Source organism: Leucopleurus acutus, assembly GCF_964270905.1.
Source record: "Leucopleurus acutus genome assembly, chromosome: 5".
NCBI lineage: Eukaryota > Metazoa > Chordata > Mammalia > Artiodactyla > Delphinidae > Leucopleurus > Leucopleurus acutus.
This window is the reverse complement of record NC_139147.1, coordinates 110917080-110934123: the sequence shown is the minus strand read 5'-3', so window position 1 is coordinate 110934123 and position 17044 is coordinate 110917080. Positions and strand designations below refer to the sequence as shown.

The following is a 17044-nucleotide window of genomic DNA, read 5'->3' as shown; positions in this document are numbered from 1 at the left end:
AACTGGACAAATATTTTTAAACCTACAAGGCATAAAGTATCATTAGTACTGAAAGAAAATATATGACAGCCAGGATGCACTTTCCTTAAAAGAAAACACAACAAAACCAAAAAAATCCGATCAGCTTTTAAAAGTCTAGCGAGCCGTTAACATGCTGTATTTGGAAATGTGCAGGCCAGCTCTGGGTTACCTGGTCTTGAGTAATCAGAGTTCCGGCCTATGTAGAATGTTTTCTTTGCTTCTAAGATTTGCCAGATGTATATAGGTGAGTATGTTTTTTTAACTTTTCTCTCTTTGATGTTATACTTGGTTAAAATGGTCCATTAGCAATCTAGTTGAGAAGGTTTTCACCCCCACCCAGGCCTTGAGTAACTGCAGAATTTCAGACCAGTCGATTACATTCTTTGGCTACTTATTCTTTGGTTTGAAAAAGAATAGGGTTTGCACCTAAATATTTACCTTCTTTGAGAAAATGTTCCTAGTAGAGGCACCTGGGGCTATACGGAATGTGAAATCGGCCGAAGGAAGGGTACAGCTGTTTGGCACAAGGACAGTTCAACTATTATAAGGCAGTGAAGTTGTGGAAGAACAGATCAATAGCTTTGATTACATAAAGAATGCAGAAAAGCTCACCAAAAGGAAATGGGGCAAACGCTTAGTGAGCATCTGGGATGTGCCAGGCACAGGACCAGCTAGAGAGCATGAAGGGAGCCTTGGGTGTTTCTAGAGAAGGATGGTGCTTCCGAGCTGAAGCAGTTAAGTAAGATGACTGTACATCTTCGTTTCTTTGGGATCAGTGTTATTATGTCTGTTGTTCTGGCAAAATTAAGAATAGCACCCTCTTTGACTTTCCAAAGTGGCTTTAGACGATAAAATATGTTGTGACCCTAATTATAGGTCTGTAGTCCAACTCCCTCAGTTTTCTCCCAGATGTAAGATGAGACTCAAAAAGGTGAAGTGATTTGCCTAAAGCCACACAGGAGGTGAGTTACTGCCAAAATGGGACTAGACCCTGACCTTCCTGAATCTGAGATTCTTTCTAATAACAAATTTTAAGCTTCTTACTGAGAAGCTGCCATCTCGGAGACTATTCCACCCCCATCTTGCTGTTCAACTTGGCCTTGTTCTGGCTCTGGAAGGGAAACTCCAGGAAGCTAGCTGCTATTAAATGTGAAAGACTACTAAAATGTGACTTTTTAAGTTCATAGACTTAAAAAGTTTGTGGTAAATTTAAGGCATCATATGGTTTGAAATATTTTATAATAAAATGCTGACTAGATGTTGCATCCCTCAAACTATCTTCCATTTAAAACTTCCTCTTTTGTTCCTTTGCCTATGTTTTTCCTACTTCCTGGAATGCCCTTCTCAGAACCTCGAATTACCAAATATCTTACTTCTCAGGGCTCACGCCAAGTGCCAAGTCTTTCCTCTACAAGGAGGCCCTTCAGTGATCTTGTCCCCGAGAATTCCAAGTGCTTGCTGTGTGTGCCCCTCTTGTTAGTTCATTTTTCTCCTCCTGTTTCCTGTCTTGCCCACCCTCTGCCGTACAACTCCGGGCCCCCAACCCACCCCTAAGTCTCTCCTTCCCTTTACGGCTGCACTTCTCAAGAGAGCAGCTTTCATTTCTCCCTATTTACTCAGTGAATTTTTATTGTGCACCAGCATCCTTTCAGGTGCTATTCTAAGTGCTGGGACATAGCAGTGCACAGTGCAGAGACCGGATCCCTGCCCTCTGGGGGCTTCTGTGCCACTGAAGAGCCTATGCCTGTGTGCCTCCTGCCCTCAAGGAGGTGGCTTTGGTGGCACTGAACTTTTGCCAGGCTGCCTGGGCAGATGGCCTACAGTGAACTGGGATGGTGGGAAAGCATTTCTTCATCCAATTTTAAAAATAAATAAGTGCAGTGGAAACAGTAAAGCCAGGAATGTATTCTGGAGTGTGAAGTGCTGGGATGGGGATCTGTCCTCTAAATTAGATGGCAGAGGAAGACTTCTCCAGGTGACATTTGGGACTGAGCCCTGAGTGCCTGGAAGGAATCCATCCATGGGAAAATGCAGGGCCAGAACGGTCCAGGCAGAGGGCACAGCAAGTGCCAAACTCCTAGGGAAACAAGTTCGAGGCCATCAAACTTGGCTTAAACATAGTGAAATTGGCGAGATCAGAATAAGCAAGGGAGAGAGTGGGTGGTTGAGAGGCTGGTGGAGCCCAGAGCATTTTATTTATTGATTTATTTAAATTTATTTATTTATTTGGCTGTGTTGGGTCTTCGTTTCTGTGTGAGGGCTTTCCCTAGTTGTGGTGAGCGGGGGCCACTCTTCATCGCGGTGCGCAGGCCTCTCACTATCACGGCCTCTCCTGCTGCGGAGCACGGGCTCCAGACGCGCAGGCTTAGCAGTTGTGGCTCACGGGCCTAGTTGCTCTGCGGCATGTGGGATCTTCCCGGACCGGGGCACGAACCCGTGTCCCCTGCATCGGCAGGCGGACTCTCAACCACTGCGCCACCAGGGAAGCCCCACCCCAGATATTTTGAGAAGCACTGGTTTAGAGCCTCGTAGGCTGGAATGGGGAGTTCCATGGAAGACTGGTGTGGACACAGGAGTTTCAATGGGGAGAGCAGTTAGGGTCCTGTTGCATTAGTCCAGGGGAGTCTTTTAATGATTTTTAAAAACTTATTTTTAAATTTATTTTTGGCTGCATTGGGTCTTCGTTGCGGTGCGTGGGCTTCTCATTGCGGTGGCTTGTCTTGTTGCAGAGCATGGGGCTCTAGAGCGCAGGCTCAGTAGTTGTGGTGCGTGGGCTCAGTAGCTGTGGCTCATGGGCTCAGTAGTTGTGGCGCACAGGCTTAGTTGCTCTGTGGCATGTGGGGTCTTCCTGGACCAGGGCTTGAACCCGTGTCCCTTGCATTGGCAAGTGGATTCTCAACCACCGTGCCACCAGGGAAGTCCCAGTCCAGGGGAGTCTTGATGTTGGGATGGACTGTGGTCTGTGCGAGGAGATGGAAACCTAACATTGTGGAGGTGGAGACAACAGGACCAACTGAAGGACAGGATGAGTTGGGGTGGCTGTGAGTGAAAGAGAGGAATCGATGATGCTTTGGGTTTTTGGCTTGAGCAGCTGACACCCTATATTGAGTTACTCCTTGACCGTCTTCAGTATGGCGTCTTCCTCTGCCACCAGTTGAGGGCGCTCCATCAGAAGATGAGCAGTGGCTTCCTAGGTACCACACCCAGCAGTCCAGTCTTCCGCTTTCTTTACCTCTAGTATCATTTAATTTTGTTAGCTGCCCAGCTCTCTGACGCTAACCCCCTTTTTGAGATGTTCTCAAGCTGTTATCTGTGTGCTCTTAGTTTTTCTCCCACACGTAACCTTTCCTCTTCACTTCCCCTTCAGAAACGCAGCCTGTCTGGAACCAGTCATCATCAGTATGCTCTGCTTTCCCTGACACACACATTTCTGTAAAGGGTACCCTTGACACCATTTCAAGTTACCCAGTCTGGAGACTTGGTGTCATTTCTGATGCTTCTAGATCTGAACAGATTCATCCTGGACTGGTTCTTCCTGTATGAAACGCTGTTGCATCTTCCCACATGTTTCCATCCCACTACCTCCTTCCCAGGGCAACCCATACATCCTTTATCTTTTGAACCACCCTCAAAGCCTCCTAACCATTCTTCTCTCCAATCAGTTCTTCACAGTTTTATTACTAATCCCCACACTCAGCTTCAGTTTTGTCCTTTTCTCACTTTGTATGTAGCAGGTTCCCAATAAATATTTTTTTGGAATTGCCCTACAATTAATACAATTTACTTTTCTATATCCAAGGCAAGGTAGCAGCATGTAGAGAAATACTGCTCCTCTATGTCTCTATTCACTGGGGTTTTTGTTTGTTTGTTTGTTTTGTGCTGCTAGAGCAAGTTTTATCTAAATTCCACTTGTTTTTCAACATTTGCTGTCAAGGATGTAGTTAAACTTTTTTTTTTTAGCATGTACCTCTAAGCCATACTGTGTTATATCTGTTTGCTTGTTAAAGATCTTAAGTCATTGCATTATTAATGAGACAGTGTTTGGTGGAAAATACAGAAGCTCACCCTTGGTAAAAGGACAAAGGAGGAATGTTTTACTAATGTCATTTTTCCCTCTGGGCCTTGCAAGAGGAATGTTCAAGGCCGAGAGCCCCCTTTGTCTGCCTTCATTAAAATGAAGCCCAGACAGCTGCAGCTGGCACAGAGCAACGCTGTGGCAAGTGGCGTCCTTGGCTTCCTGCGTCCATAATGGAATTTGGATGGCATTTGGGTCCAGCCTGTGCAGAGATGAGACACAAGGACACGTTCAGTAATGAACGAAAACTTTCTTCACCCGTTCTATTTAGCTATGAGATATAATCACCTTAAGCTGTAAGCAAAGGCCCTTCTCAAAGTTTCTGTCTCACAAATTGAACCAGATGCCTAATAGTCCTGTCAGCCATTCTGACAACCCATTCCTGGGCCCTCCTGATAAAGGGGCATTGTTTGCAGGCAGTCTTTTGCTCTCTTCCTGCTTCTGTTAATGATTTAATTAACAGGAAGTAAATAGGATGGGATAAAATTGTAAATAGTACGTCTGACATACTCTTCATCCTTTAAGAAAAATCCACATAGAGATCACAATTTGTATGGAAAAAAATGTATTTATTACAGATTGTAGTATTTTTTTCTTCGTTGAATATGGAATCTATGTCCAATAATCTTTTACATTTGTACAGTGCCCGTCAAGATACTTAAATCTTTGGTGATTCCTCATCATTGACCTCCAGTAAAACAGGAGAGCAGGTGATGGTGTGGGTCTTTTTTCCAAGGAAACAGGTAGTTGATCCACTTAAGGTTAACTTCAGGATTCTGGACCAGACTAGGTCTCATGAACTGTTTGATATGATAAACAGGAAACAGTTGATTTAACTATATAACATGTCATGGAATCTAAATTTCTAGAACTCTTAGTGGGCTAGGGGAACTACTTTGCTTTGGTTAGATTTTTTTTTTTTTTTTTTTTTTGCGGTACGCGGGCCTCTCACTGTTGTGGCCCCTCCCGTTGCGGAGCACAGTCTCCGGACGCACAGGCTCAGCGGCCATGGCTCACGGGCCCAGCCGGTCCACGGCATGTGGGATCTTCCCGGACCGGGGCACGAACCCGCGTCCCCTGCATCGGCAGGCGGACTCTCAACCACTGCGCCACCAAGGAAGCCCAGATTTTTTAAATTAGTAAGTTGAGCTGGTGTCCAGCTTTATAAGGCTTTGTTGCGCAGCATTCATGAGGACGATTTTTGCCCTGTGGGTTTTCTTTAATGGATCAGCTTATTGAACTCATCTCGTTGAATTGAATGTGTGAGAGAATGAACAAAAACAGCCATCTCCATGATCCTACTCCTTAGGAAGACTTTTTTCCCAAAGGCCATGGGTACAGGAGTTTCACAAGGAACCATAGGTAAGTTTGTAGGCTGTGAAACGGAGCACAAAAGGTATACATCTGGTCAAATGCCATTTTTAAAGGGACAAAAGAAAGGTTAAACAGCAGCTGAGGTCTCTTCACTTCTATTGAAAATCCAGGGAGACCCCCGTCCAGTGGTGAAGCCCTTTGTGGGCGTTTGTTCCATTCCGTCTCATTGACGGTCCTAACCTCTGTTTCAAACCCTGCTTTCTACTTTCTTAGTGTGGATCTGTGTTTTCTAGCAGATGCCTGGTATTCAATGCGAAGTCCAGCTTGGCTGTATCTTCAACCTTTGTGTAATTAAGTTTAAACCTACGGTGCTTAATCAATCATATGAGGGACAGGACAAGATACTGTGACAGCTGACTCCCGAGTGGGGAGCATCAGGATGGTTCTGTAAGGAACATCATTTCATGCCGTGCAGAGAGAAAGGACTGCGCTTCCAGATACTTACGTTGGAAGGGTCTCTTCTCAGCTCTCAGATGGGTTTTATTTAGAGGGCGCCATCCCAGCACATTGCACAATGTGTTGGATTCTGTGTGCATTTGTCTTTTGCTCCGTCTGCTCCCTCACTGAAGGAAGGCTGTGAAGTGCAAGAGGCTCCAATTTACTCACTTGGCAGCCCCAGCCTGGCACAGGACTCCTGCAAAGGCAGGGACTTGGTGAATGTTGTTTGAAGGAAGGGAGGGGTCAGGAGCGCCTTAGAAGTTGATCTGCCCCAGGTCCCCATTAGCGGCATTGCTGACTGTGGCACTTTGGGCAAAGGGAAATCTCAGTAAGCTGGGTGTGGCGTGGATTGTGAATTCGTGTTGATTGCCTTACCTCGTCCCTGGAGATAATAGCTGTCTGTGTGTGAGCCTTGGACTTGATAGCTAAATTTAATAATGGGTATGTCTAGGCCTGGGGTTTTCTTGTTCTTAGAGTTCCATTTTATGTGGAGTGAGTCTCCTCCCTGCTTCAGAGATGCAGTGCTTTCTGCCTCATGATAGGAGGGAGCTCCTTGGCATGGCTCTCGGAAGCCCTGGGTAATGTCGTGTGGTTTTAATGGCATCTCAGAGGGGGTGGGACTGATTCAATTGAAGCCATTTCAAGAAGCGGCTCCTTTCAGTGAGGCAGTAAGGACTGTCTTGCTCTGTCCTCTGGAGCCCCTGTGAGGGGCTGCCTTGTCGAAGGGATGCCATTAGCATCCAGGCAGCATGCTACAGGAGTGAAAGATTTCACCTGGACTTCTAGAAACTGGCCGCAGGGTGAGGCTGCCCCTAAAACCGGCCACTCAAATGCCAGAGACGGTCCATGGCTGGGAGATCTGACTTGAAGGACTGCAGACAGCAGTTAGGGCCATGTGAAAATGTCCTGGTAAGCCAAGGATGAATCTGACATGTCTGGGTATGGCACGTGGAGACGCAAATGGATCGTTTTAGGTTACTCTTGGCGAACAGCTCTTCCATCCTTAAGACATTGTTTAGCTTTCAATTGCCTTTGTACTTTGGAAATTCTAGTTGAGCCTGAATTGTAAAAATCTTACCCAACAAAGAGATATCAAAGATTTAAGTGTTTGCTTGGGATTATCTGAAAGGAGGTTGTGCTTTACTTGTTCCTTATAAAACCACCCTGAAGTCTTTTTGTCCTGTATTAGAGACAAAGTTTTTAAAAGCAAGACAGTGTCATCAGTTTTTACATAAACTGTGCATATTACTACTTGACTCAGCAGCTCGACCAGGGCCCAGCCTCAGTTTCTTCTTTTAAGTCAGTCTGTCTTTCAGCAGACTGCAGTTTCCACCCTTCCTGCGGTCCCTCGTTATCTTGTAAGCACCTGCTAGGGGGCACCACCTCTTTGATCCCCGGCTGCCTGGCGTATATTCTGACTCTACCACTTAGCAGTTTTACTGTGAGCAGGTACTTAAGAGTTCAGACTTCAGCTTCGTCCTCTGAAAAAAATTGGGAATAATAACGGTAATACTTGCAAGACGGTTGTAAAGATTAGACTAGATGGTACTCGCCAAATATAAAAAAGCACAGTACCTGGCGTATATGTGATCCCTTATGCTATTTAGAACAAGATCCAGTTACTGTCCTTGGGGAGTGTATGGCCCAGTCAGAGAAACAGACAAGTCCATAAAAGATCGGGGGTCAATGAGTAGTAGTGATTTATATATATATATTTTATATATATATATATTTTATATATATATAGTATATACTATATATACAGTAGTGAGGTCAGGGTTTACAGAGCTCCTGTTATGTGCAGGCAGTTACGGAGATAAGATGCCTGGCTTCAGGAGGCCTACAGCTGCCAGGCAGTGTGACAGAGCTGTGCAGAGGGGGGGCGTGAGAACAGGATTCTCAAGAATGGGATGGGGACAGAAGTGTGGGCTCACACATCAGAGGCGGCCACCTGGAGGAGGTGAGGCTTGTGTTTTCAATATCGAGTTAGATGTGTTGAACAAAAGAAGCCAGATACCAAAGTGGACAATATTATAGGATTCCGTTTTCATAAAGTTCAGGATTGGCAAAACTTGTCTATGTGATGGAAATCAGAACAGCAGTTACCTTTGCAGGAGGTTACTGATTGGAAAGGGACAAAAAAGGAACCTCCTGGGATGTCTGTGTCTTGATCTATGGGCATGTGTACGTGGTTGTACCTAAGTAAACACAGATCTGTATACACTTAAGATTAGTGCAGTGTTTTATGTGTGTGTTCTTCAATAAAGCAATCAAATAGGGATGATGAGTGGGCCCAGCTCGGTAAAAATGGGGAAGGAAGGTCATACTTGAGAGTGAGAAGAACAACTAGGAAAGGTGTGGAATAGCATGTTGAGTTCCAGACTGTAAGAAGTCTGCTCTGTCTGGATGGAAGGATGGATACACGTCGCGGAGTGAAGATAGAGTGATGGTGAGAAGCATCTTTTAGGTGCAGGCCGTTGTGGGAGAAAAAAAAAATTTTTTTCTCCAAGTTTTTTTGTTTAAAGTACCAGGCATAAAGGCATCCTTTTTTTTTTTTACTTTTTAAAAAATTTAAGTATAGTTGATTTTACAATGTAGTGCCAATCTCTGCTGTATAACAGAGTGACTCAGTTTTACACGTTTACATTCTTTTATTAATATTCTTTTCCATTATGGTTTATCCCAGGAGATTGGATATAGTTCCCTGTGCTATACAGTAGGACCTGTTGTTTGTCCATTCCAAATATAATAGTTTGCATCTACCAACCCCAAATTCCCAATCCATCTCTCCCTTTCCCCCCTCCCCCTGACAACCACAAGTCTGATCTCTGTATCTGTGAGTCTGTTTGTTTTAGAGATAGGTTCATTTGTGCCATATTTTAGATTCCACATATAAGTGATATCATATGGTATTTGTCTTTCTCTTTCTGACTTACTTCACTTAGTATGATAATCTCTGGGTCCATCCATGTTGCTGCAAATAGCATTATTTCATTCTTTTTTATGGCTGAGTAATATTCCATTGTATATATGTACCATATCCTCTTTATTCATCTGTCGATGGACATTTAGGTTGCTTTCGTGTCCTGGCTATTGTAAATAGTGCTGCAATGAATATTGGGGTGCATGTATCTTTTTGAATTTGAGTTTTGTCCGGGTATATGCTCAGGAGTGGGATTGCTGGATCATATGTTAGTTCTATTTTTAGTTTTCTGAGAAACCTCCATACTGTTTTCCATAGTGGCTGCACCAAGTTATATTCCCACCAACAGTGTAGGAGGGTTCCCTTTTCTCCACACCCTCTCCAGCATTTGTTATTTGTAGACTTTTTAATGATGGCCATTCTGACCGGTGTGAGGTGATACCTCATTGTAGTTTTGATTTGCATTTCTCTAATGATTAGTGATGTTGAGCGTCTTTTCTTTGTGCCTGTTGGCCATCTGTATGTCTTCTTTGGAGAAATGTCTATTTAGATCTTCTGCCCATTTTTTGATTGGGTTGTTTCTTTTTTGATATTGAGTTGCATGAGCTGTTTGTATATTTTGGAGATTAAGCCCTTGTCAGTTGCATCATTTGCAAATATTTTCTCCCATTCCATAGGTTGTCTTTTTTTTTTCTGGTTTCCTTTGCTGTGCAAAAGCTTGTAAGTTTGATTAGGTCCCATTTCTTTTTTAAAATTTTTATTTTTTATTTCTATAAGGCATCCCTTCTTAAGAAGGTAGAGTGGCATAGTAGAAACTGACCTTTCGTTTGGGTCGCTTACCTCTGAACTTCTGTGCAGTCTTCTCATCCCTTAAACAGGCTTTTGGGAAGCTTACAGGAAATAATGGATGTCAAGTGCTGTATCTGCCATGTAAATGCTTCTTAAAAGATTTTCAAGTGTGTATGTGTGTGTGGTTTATTTAATCACAGTGCTAATACCTGACTTTCCAAATCAAAAACCTGGTTACTATATTATGGAGTAATGCTTGCTCATCTGAAACTTTTGATCCTTTAGTTAAATAATTATTCTGTTTCATGTAATTGTAGCTTAATATTGTTTAAAAGCTTTTGGTTGTTTTTTATCTTAAAATTTTTTTTTTCCTGTAATCACTAAATTATTTTAAGCATTTGACAACAAAGAATTTTTATTTCACTAAGGCTCATACTTGGCAACATTTGTTGTATGAGGAACAGAACAACTTTAAATAATGTCAGGTTTCTCATTTATGTGGAAATGGGTTGTGAGTGTGGGGGAAGGAAAAGAGGGGAGGGAGTGGCGAGAGACTGGTTTACTAGGATTTTTTAAGATGAAATTTACTTTTTTGAAATGTTAAACATCAGATTGTGAGTGTATGAAATATCTTTTTGTGATTATAATGTATTAGTGTAATCAGATATTTGTTAAATGTTAAACTGTTATATGAGAAATTCCACTTAATAACAAGCTAAATTCATTCAGAATCTTTTGACAATGACTCATTTTGAGATTTCCCAGATGATCATTTTTATCTTAGTAACTGTTTTTCATTTTTAAATAACTCTTACCCTAGCTTTGAAGGCCAGCCACTTACCTCTCTAGAGCATGTCTGCCCTGTTTTCAGGGAATGCCTTTGCATTCTAGAACATACTTCATTCTGTGTCTAAGCACCACTGAATCTCTCAATGGATCTGCCCTCTGTGTTTAGGAGCGAGCGAGCCCGCTGGATAACTGCCCTGGGACACAGCAGCGGGAAGCAGCCTCCGGACCGAACCTGTAAGTACCTGGAGAGCCGTCTGCTCTGGAACGTGGAGGGCTCTGCCCCCTGCTGGTCGCTGGGTTATTAGTGGTTAACCTCCACAGTACCTGCTTTGTAAGTTTTCTCCAAGATTTCCTTCCTGCCGCCCCACCTCAGCTCTGGATGCTCCCTGCTTTGGAAGTCAAGGGGACTGAATTCAAAGTGCAGTTCTTTGCTGTGTAAACATGGCAGATCACTGCATAGCCTTTCTGAGCCTCTCAAATCATCTACAAGTTAGGTGCATTATTATATACAACACAGCGTTATGATAGTGAGGATTAAGTTAAATTTACATTGAAAGCCCTGCTTATACTATAAAGCTCTTAAATTTCTAGCTGTTATGGGCAATAGTAGCATGTTTAAACCTTCTCCATACTGACAGTGTGAATCTAAGCTGAAATGGATTTTTAACCTTAAGGTAAATTACTTTACCCTTCCTTTTGACTTTTTTTAAATTAATATTAAAAAATACATTTTATTTTTCTAGGGAACCCGGTACTGGTACAGTAAAGATTAGTGTCATATGCTGAGCATCTTGTTATGCTGCTCTGCATGATTCCAGCTGGAAGGTCAAATTCAAAGAATTAGGGCAGCAAAAGTGGATTCCTGGAGCACTCAAAAATCATAGCTTTAAGCTTAGAGTCAGAGCTGAAGAGACTGGTTTGAACGTTCTCTGGAATCAAGTTTCATAGTAAAAAAGCCGAGTAAAAACTCAGGCCAGCCAGTAGCAAGTCACTGAAGTAAAAACTGATTTGTTATGATCGAGAATTTGGGGGAAACTAAAATGTTTTCTAACCACCTTTTGCTTGGAGCTCCTTTTATTTCTAAACTCTGGCAGCTTTTATGTGCTGTTGGGTGGGCTGGGGGAGCACCCTGATGAGAGCCAGGAGCACTGGATAGATTTTGGATTTTATCCTCATGGCCTTGGCACATACCTAATCTAGCTTGACTCAGTTTCCCCAGTGCCCAGTGACTGTTTTCTGCTCTATTGTGTGATGTATCTAATGACTTCTTACCAAGGCTATTTTTGAGGGGATTCATGTATCGTAAAAGGCCTCTCTCAATTCTGAGCTTCTAAAAATCCTAAAGCTCTTAGCCAAGTAAGAGAATTCCTGGGAAAGATTTCCTGCTTTTTAGGAGTCTACCTTGTTTCTATCTGTGCTGGCTCTGATTGCACAGAAAGACTAAGTGAATGCAGAATATTGATTTGTACCTGTTTTGTTTTTCCACTGCTACCGGAAGTTCATTATGTCCCCTTTTGCCCTTAGCACTGACCCAAGTGGAAATCATTAGATCATTTACTGCCAAGCAACCAGATGAACTCTCCCTGCAGGTGGCGGACGTGGTCCTCATTTATCAGTGTGTCAGCGATGGTGAGTGGGAGTGTTCTGATGGGGGCGCTGGTGGACCAGTGTTCAGGGTCTCATTTTGTCATCACTGCTTATATTCCCTATCCCTTTGGTTTCCTCATATGCGCCTGCCTCTCCTTTATCTACACTTTATTGCTTCTAAATGTTTTTTTAATAGGATCTGGTCACATGGTTGTTCACTTAGAAAATAAAAGTCAGTTGGGAGACAAGATGGCAGAGTAGAAGGACTCGTAAGATCACCTCTTCTCACGAGCATACCAAAATCACAGCTAATTGCTGAACAACCGTTGATAAAAAAAAAAAAGGACTGGAGCCTACCAAAAAAGATTTTCTGTATCCAAAGGCATGAAGAAGAAACCTAATGAGACAGTAAGAGAGGTGCGCTCGTGATATAATCAAATCCCATACCCCCCCTGCCAAGTGGGCGACCCACACACTGGAGAACAATCATATCACAGGAGTTTTCCCACAGAAGTGAGAGTTCTGAGCCCCATGTCAGGCTCCCCAGCCTGGGGGTCTGGCATATAGGAGGAGCAGCCCCCAGAGCATTTGGCTTTGAAAGCCAGTGGGGCTTGAGTGCAGGAGCTCCACAGGAATGGGGGAAACAGAAACTTTGCTCTTGGAGGGCTCACACAAGGTCTCGTGTGCACCAGGACCCAGGGCAAAAGCAGGTCTGGCCCAGGCTCCTATGAAGTCACTACCTGTGGGTCTTAGAGGGGCTCCTTGGAAGTGGGGGTTGGCTTTGGCTTACTGTGGGGACATAGACACTGGTGGCAGACATACTGGGCTACATTCAACCACATGAACAATCCTGGTGGATGACATATTGGCTCATTAGTACCAAGACCTGGCTCCACCCAACAGCCTGTCGGTTCCAGTAGTGGGACACCTCAGGCCAAACGACCAACAGGGTAGGAACACAGCCCCACCCATCAGCAGACAGGCCGCCTAAAGACTTCCTGAACCCACAGGGACCTCGAGACCCACGCCATGACACGGCTCTGCCTCCAGAGGGCCAAGATCCAGCCCACTTCACCAGGGGCAGACACCAGAAGCAAGAAAGCTACGATCCAGCAGCCTGCAGAACCGACTACACAAATGCAGATCAGCACCTACCCTGAGACCAGTTGGTCCCTGGCCCTTGGGTGATGAGAGGGGAGTGTACTGCTGAAACACACAGGACATCCCCTATAGAGGGCCACTTCTCCAGTGTTGAGAAACATAACTAACTTTCCTCATACATAAAAATACAAATAGAAATTTAAACAAAGTGAGATGGCAGAGGAATATGTTCCAGAATGAAGGAACAAGATAAAAGCCCAGAAAAACAACTTACCTGATGCAGAGATAGGCAATCTACCTAAGAAAGAATTCCAAGTGATGATCGTAGAGATGATCCAAGAATGTGGGAAAACAGATGCACAGAGCTAGAAGTTACAAGAAGTTTTTAACAAAGAGTTAGAAAAGATAAGAACAACCAAACAGAGTTGAAGAATACAGTAATTGAAATGAAAAGTGCACCTAGAAGGAATCAATAGCAGAATAAATGAGGCAGGAGAATTGATAAGTGAGCTGGAAGACAGAGTGGTAGAAATCACTGCCACAGAACAGAATAAAGAAAAAAGAATGAAAAGAAATGAAGACAGTACAAGAGACCTGGGACAACATCAAATGCACCAACATTTGCATTATAGGGGTCCCAGAAGAAGAGAGAAAGGTCCTGAGAAGATATTTTAAGAGATAATAGCTGAAAAATTCCCTAACACGAGAAATGAAATAGTCACTCAAGTCCAGGAAGCACAGAGTCCCTTCCTTAGGATAAACCTAAGGAAGAAGACACTGAGACACACAGTAATCAAATTGACAAAAATGAAAGATATAAGAGAATCCCCATAAGGTTATCAGCTGATTTTTCAGCAGAAACTCTGCAAACCAGAAGAGTGTGGCATGGTATATTTAAAGTGATGGAAGGGAAAAACCCACAACCAAGAATACTCTACCCAGCAAGGTTCTCATTTAGATTTGATGGAGAAGTCAGAAGCTTTACAGACAGGCAAAAGCTAAGAGAATTGAGCACCACCAAACCAGCTTAACAACAAATGCTAAAGGAACTGCTCTAGGCAGTAAAGAAAAGGCTACAACTAGAAACAAGAAAATTACAAAATGGGAAAGCTTACCGGTAAAGGCAAACATACAGTAAAGGTAAATCAGTAATCATGAGAGGAGAGTACAAATGCAGGATATTTGGAATGCATTTGAAATTAAGAGATCAGCAACTTAAAACAATCATGTATATATATGGACTGCTATATGAAAACCTCATGGTAAGCAAAAATGTATAATAGATATACACACAAAAAAGAATCCAAACGACACTAAAGATAATCATCAAATCACAAGAGAACAAAAGAGAAAAGAAGGAAAAAGACCTACAAAAACAAATCCAAAACAATTAACAAAATAGCAATAAGAGCATACATATTGTTACCTTAAACGTAAATGGATTAAACGCTCCAACCAAAAGACATAGGCTGGCTGAATGGATACAAAAACAAAACCCGTATACAGGCTGTCTACAAGAGACCCACTTCAGATCTAGAGACACGTACAGACTGAAAGTGAGGGGATGGAAAAGGGAATTCCATGCAGAAGGATTTCCAAATCAAAGAAAGCTGGAGTAGCAATACTCGTATCAGACAAAATGGACTTTAAAATAAAGACTGTTAAAAAGACAAAAAAAGGACACTACATAATGATCAAGGGATCAATCCAAGAAGAAGACAGACCAATTGTAAATACATATGCACTCGGCATAGGATCACCTCAATATATAAGGCAAATGCTAACAGCTGTAAAGGGAGAAACTGACAGTAACACTATAATAGTGGGGGACTTTAACGCCTCACATCAATGGACTGATCATTCAGACAGAAAATCAATAAGGAAACAGGCCTTATATGACACTCTAGACATCGACTTAATTGATATTTATAGAGCATTCCATCTGAAAGCAGCAGAATACACATTCTTTTCAAGTGCACATAGAACATTCTCCAAGGTAGATCACATGCTGGGCCACAAAGCAAGCTTTGGTAAATTTTAAAAAATTGAAATAGTATCAAGGCATCTTTTCTGACCATGACACTATGAGATTAGAAATCAACTACAAGAAAAAAACACCAACATGTGGAGGCTAAGCAATATGCTACTAAACAACCAATGGATCTCTGAAGAAATCAGAGGAAATCAAAAAATACCTAAAGACAAATGAAAATGAAAACATGATGATCCAACCCTATGGGATGCAGCAAAAGCAGTGCTAAGAGGAAAAGTTTATAGTGATACAAGCTTACCTCAGGAAACAAGAAAAATCTCAAATAACCTACCTAACCTCACACCTAAAGCAACCAGAGAAAGAACAAAACCCAAAATTAGTAGTAGGCAAGAAATCATAAAGATCAAAGCAGAAATAGAGACTAAGAAAACAATAGAAAAGGTCAATGAAACTAAAAGCTGGTTCTTTGAAAAGATAAACAGAATTGATAAACCTTTAGCCAGACTCATCAAGAAAAAAAGGAAGGGCCCAAACCAATAAAATTAGGAATTAAAAAGAAGTTATAGGGGCTTCCCTGGTGGCGCAGTGGTTGAGAGTCCGCCTGCCGATGCAGGGGACACAGGTTCGTGCCCTGGTCCGGGAAGATCCCATATGCCGTGGAGTGCCTGGGCCTGTGAGCCATGGCTGCTGAGCCTGCATGTCCGGAGCCTGTGCTCCACAACGGGAGAGGCCACAACAGTGACAGGCCCACATACCGCAAAAAAAAAAAAAAAAAAAAAAAAAAAAAAGTTATAGCTGACACCATGAAAATACAAAGGCCCATAAGAGACTACTGCAAGCAACTATATGCAAATAAATTGGATAACCTAGAAGAAATGGACAAATTCTTAGAAAGGTGCAATCTCCCAAGACTGAATGAGGAAGAAGTAGAAAACATGCACAGACCAATTACAAGTACTGAAATTGAATCTGTGTTTTAGAAACTCTGAATAAACGAAAGTCCAGGACCAGATGGCATCACAGGCGAATTCTACCAAACATCTAGTGAAGAGTTAACACATATCCTTCTGAAACTATTCCAAAAAACTGCAGAGGATGGAACACTTCCAAACTCACTCTATGAGGCCATGATCATCCTGATACAAACCCTCAGCTAACATCATACTCAATGGTGAGAAGCTGAAAGTATTTCTTCTAAGATCAGGAACAAGACGAGGATGTACACTTTCACCACTTTAATTCAACATAGTTTTGGAAGTCCTAGCCACAGCAATCAGATGAAAAAAAAGGATTCCAAATTGGAAAAGAAGTAAAACTGTCACTGTTTGCAGATGACATGACACTGTAAATGACACTATAAATAGAAAATCCTAAAGATGCTACCAGAAAACTACTAGAGCTCATCAGTGAATTCAGTAAAGTCACAGGATACAAATTAATACACAGTAATCTGTTGCATTTCTATACACTAATAGCAAAAGATCAGAAAGAGAAATTAAGGAAAGAATCCCATTTACCATTGCATCAATAAGAATAAAACGCGTAGGAATAAACCTACCTAAGGAGACAAAATACCTGTACTCTGAAAACTATAAGATGCTGATAAAAGAAATTGAAAATGACACCAACAGATGGAAAGGTATACTGTGTTCTTGGATTGGAAGAAACAATGTTGTCAAAATGACTCTGCGAGCCAAGGCAATCTACAGATTCAACACAATCCCTATCAAATTACCAATGACATTTTTCACAGGACTAGAACAAAAAATTTTACAATTTGTGTGGAAACACAAAAGACCATGCATAGCCAAAGAAAAGAGAGCTGGAGAAATCAGGCTTCCTGACTTCAAGACTATACTGTAAAGCTACAGTAATCAAAACAGTACGGTACTGGCACAAAAACAGCACATAGATCAATGTAACAGGTTAGAAAACACAGAAATAAACCCATGCA

The 17044-nt window shown here is 42.4% G+C and overlaps 1 protein-coding gene across 3 annotated transcripts in view; it reads left to right on the top strand.

The window, feature by feature from the left end:
• Nucleotides 1-17044, top strand: part of ARHGEF26 (Rho guanine nucleotide exchange factor 26) — a 154099-nt gene that overhangs the window by 133471 nt on the left and 3584 nt on the right. For 2 of the 3 annotated variants that reach the window (XM_082840473.1, XM_082840472.1), the window contains exons 13-14: nt 10576-10643; nt 11934-12443. In XM_082840473.1, the coding sequence (XP_082696599.1) occupies nt 10576-10643; nt 11934-12226 (361 nt within the window). In that variant the 3' untranslated portion in view covers nt 12227-12443. Of the gene's footprint in view, nt 1-10575; nt 10644-11933; nt 12444-17044 lie in introns of those variants that run through there. The other variant, XM_082840474.1, reaches the window with a different exon arrangement.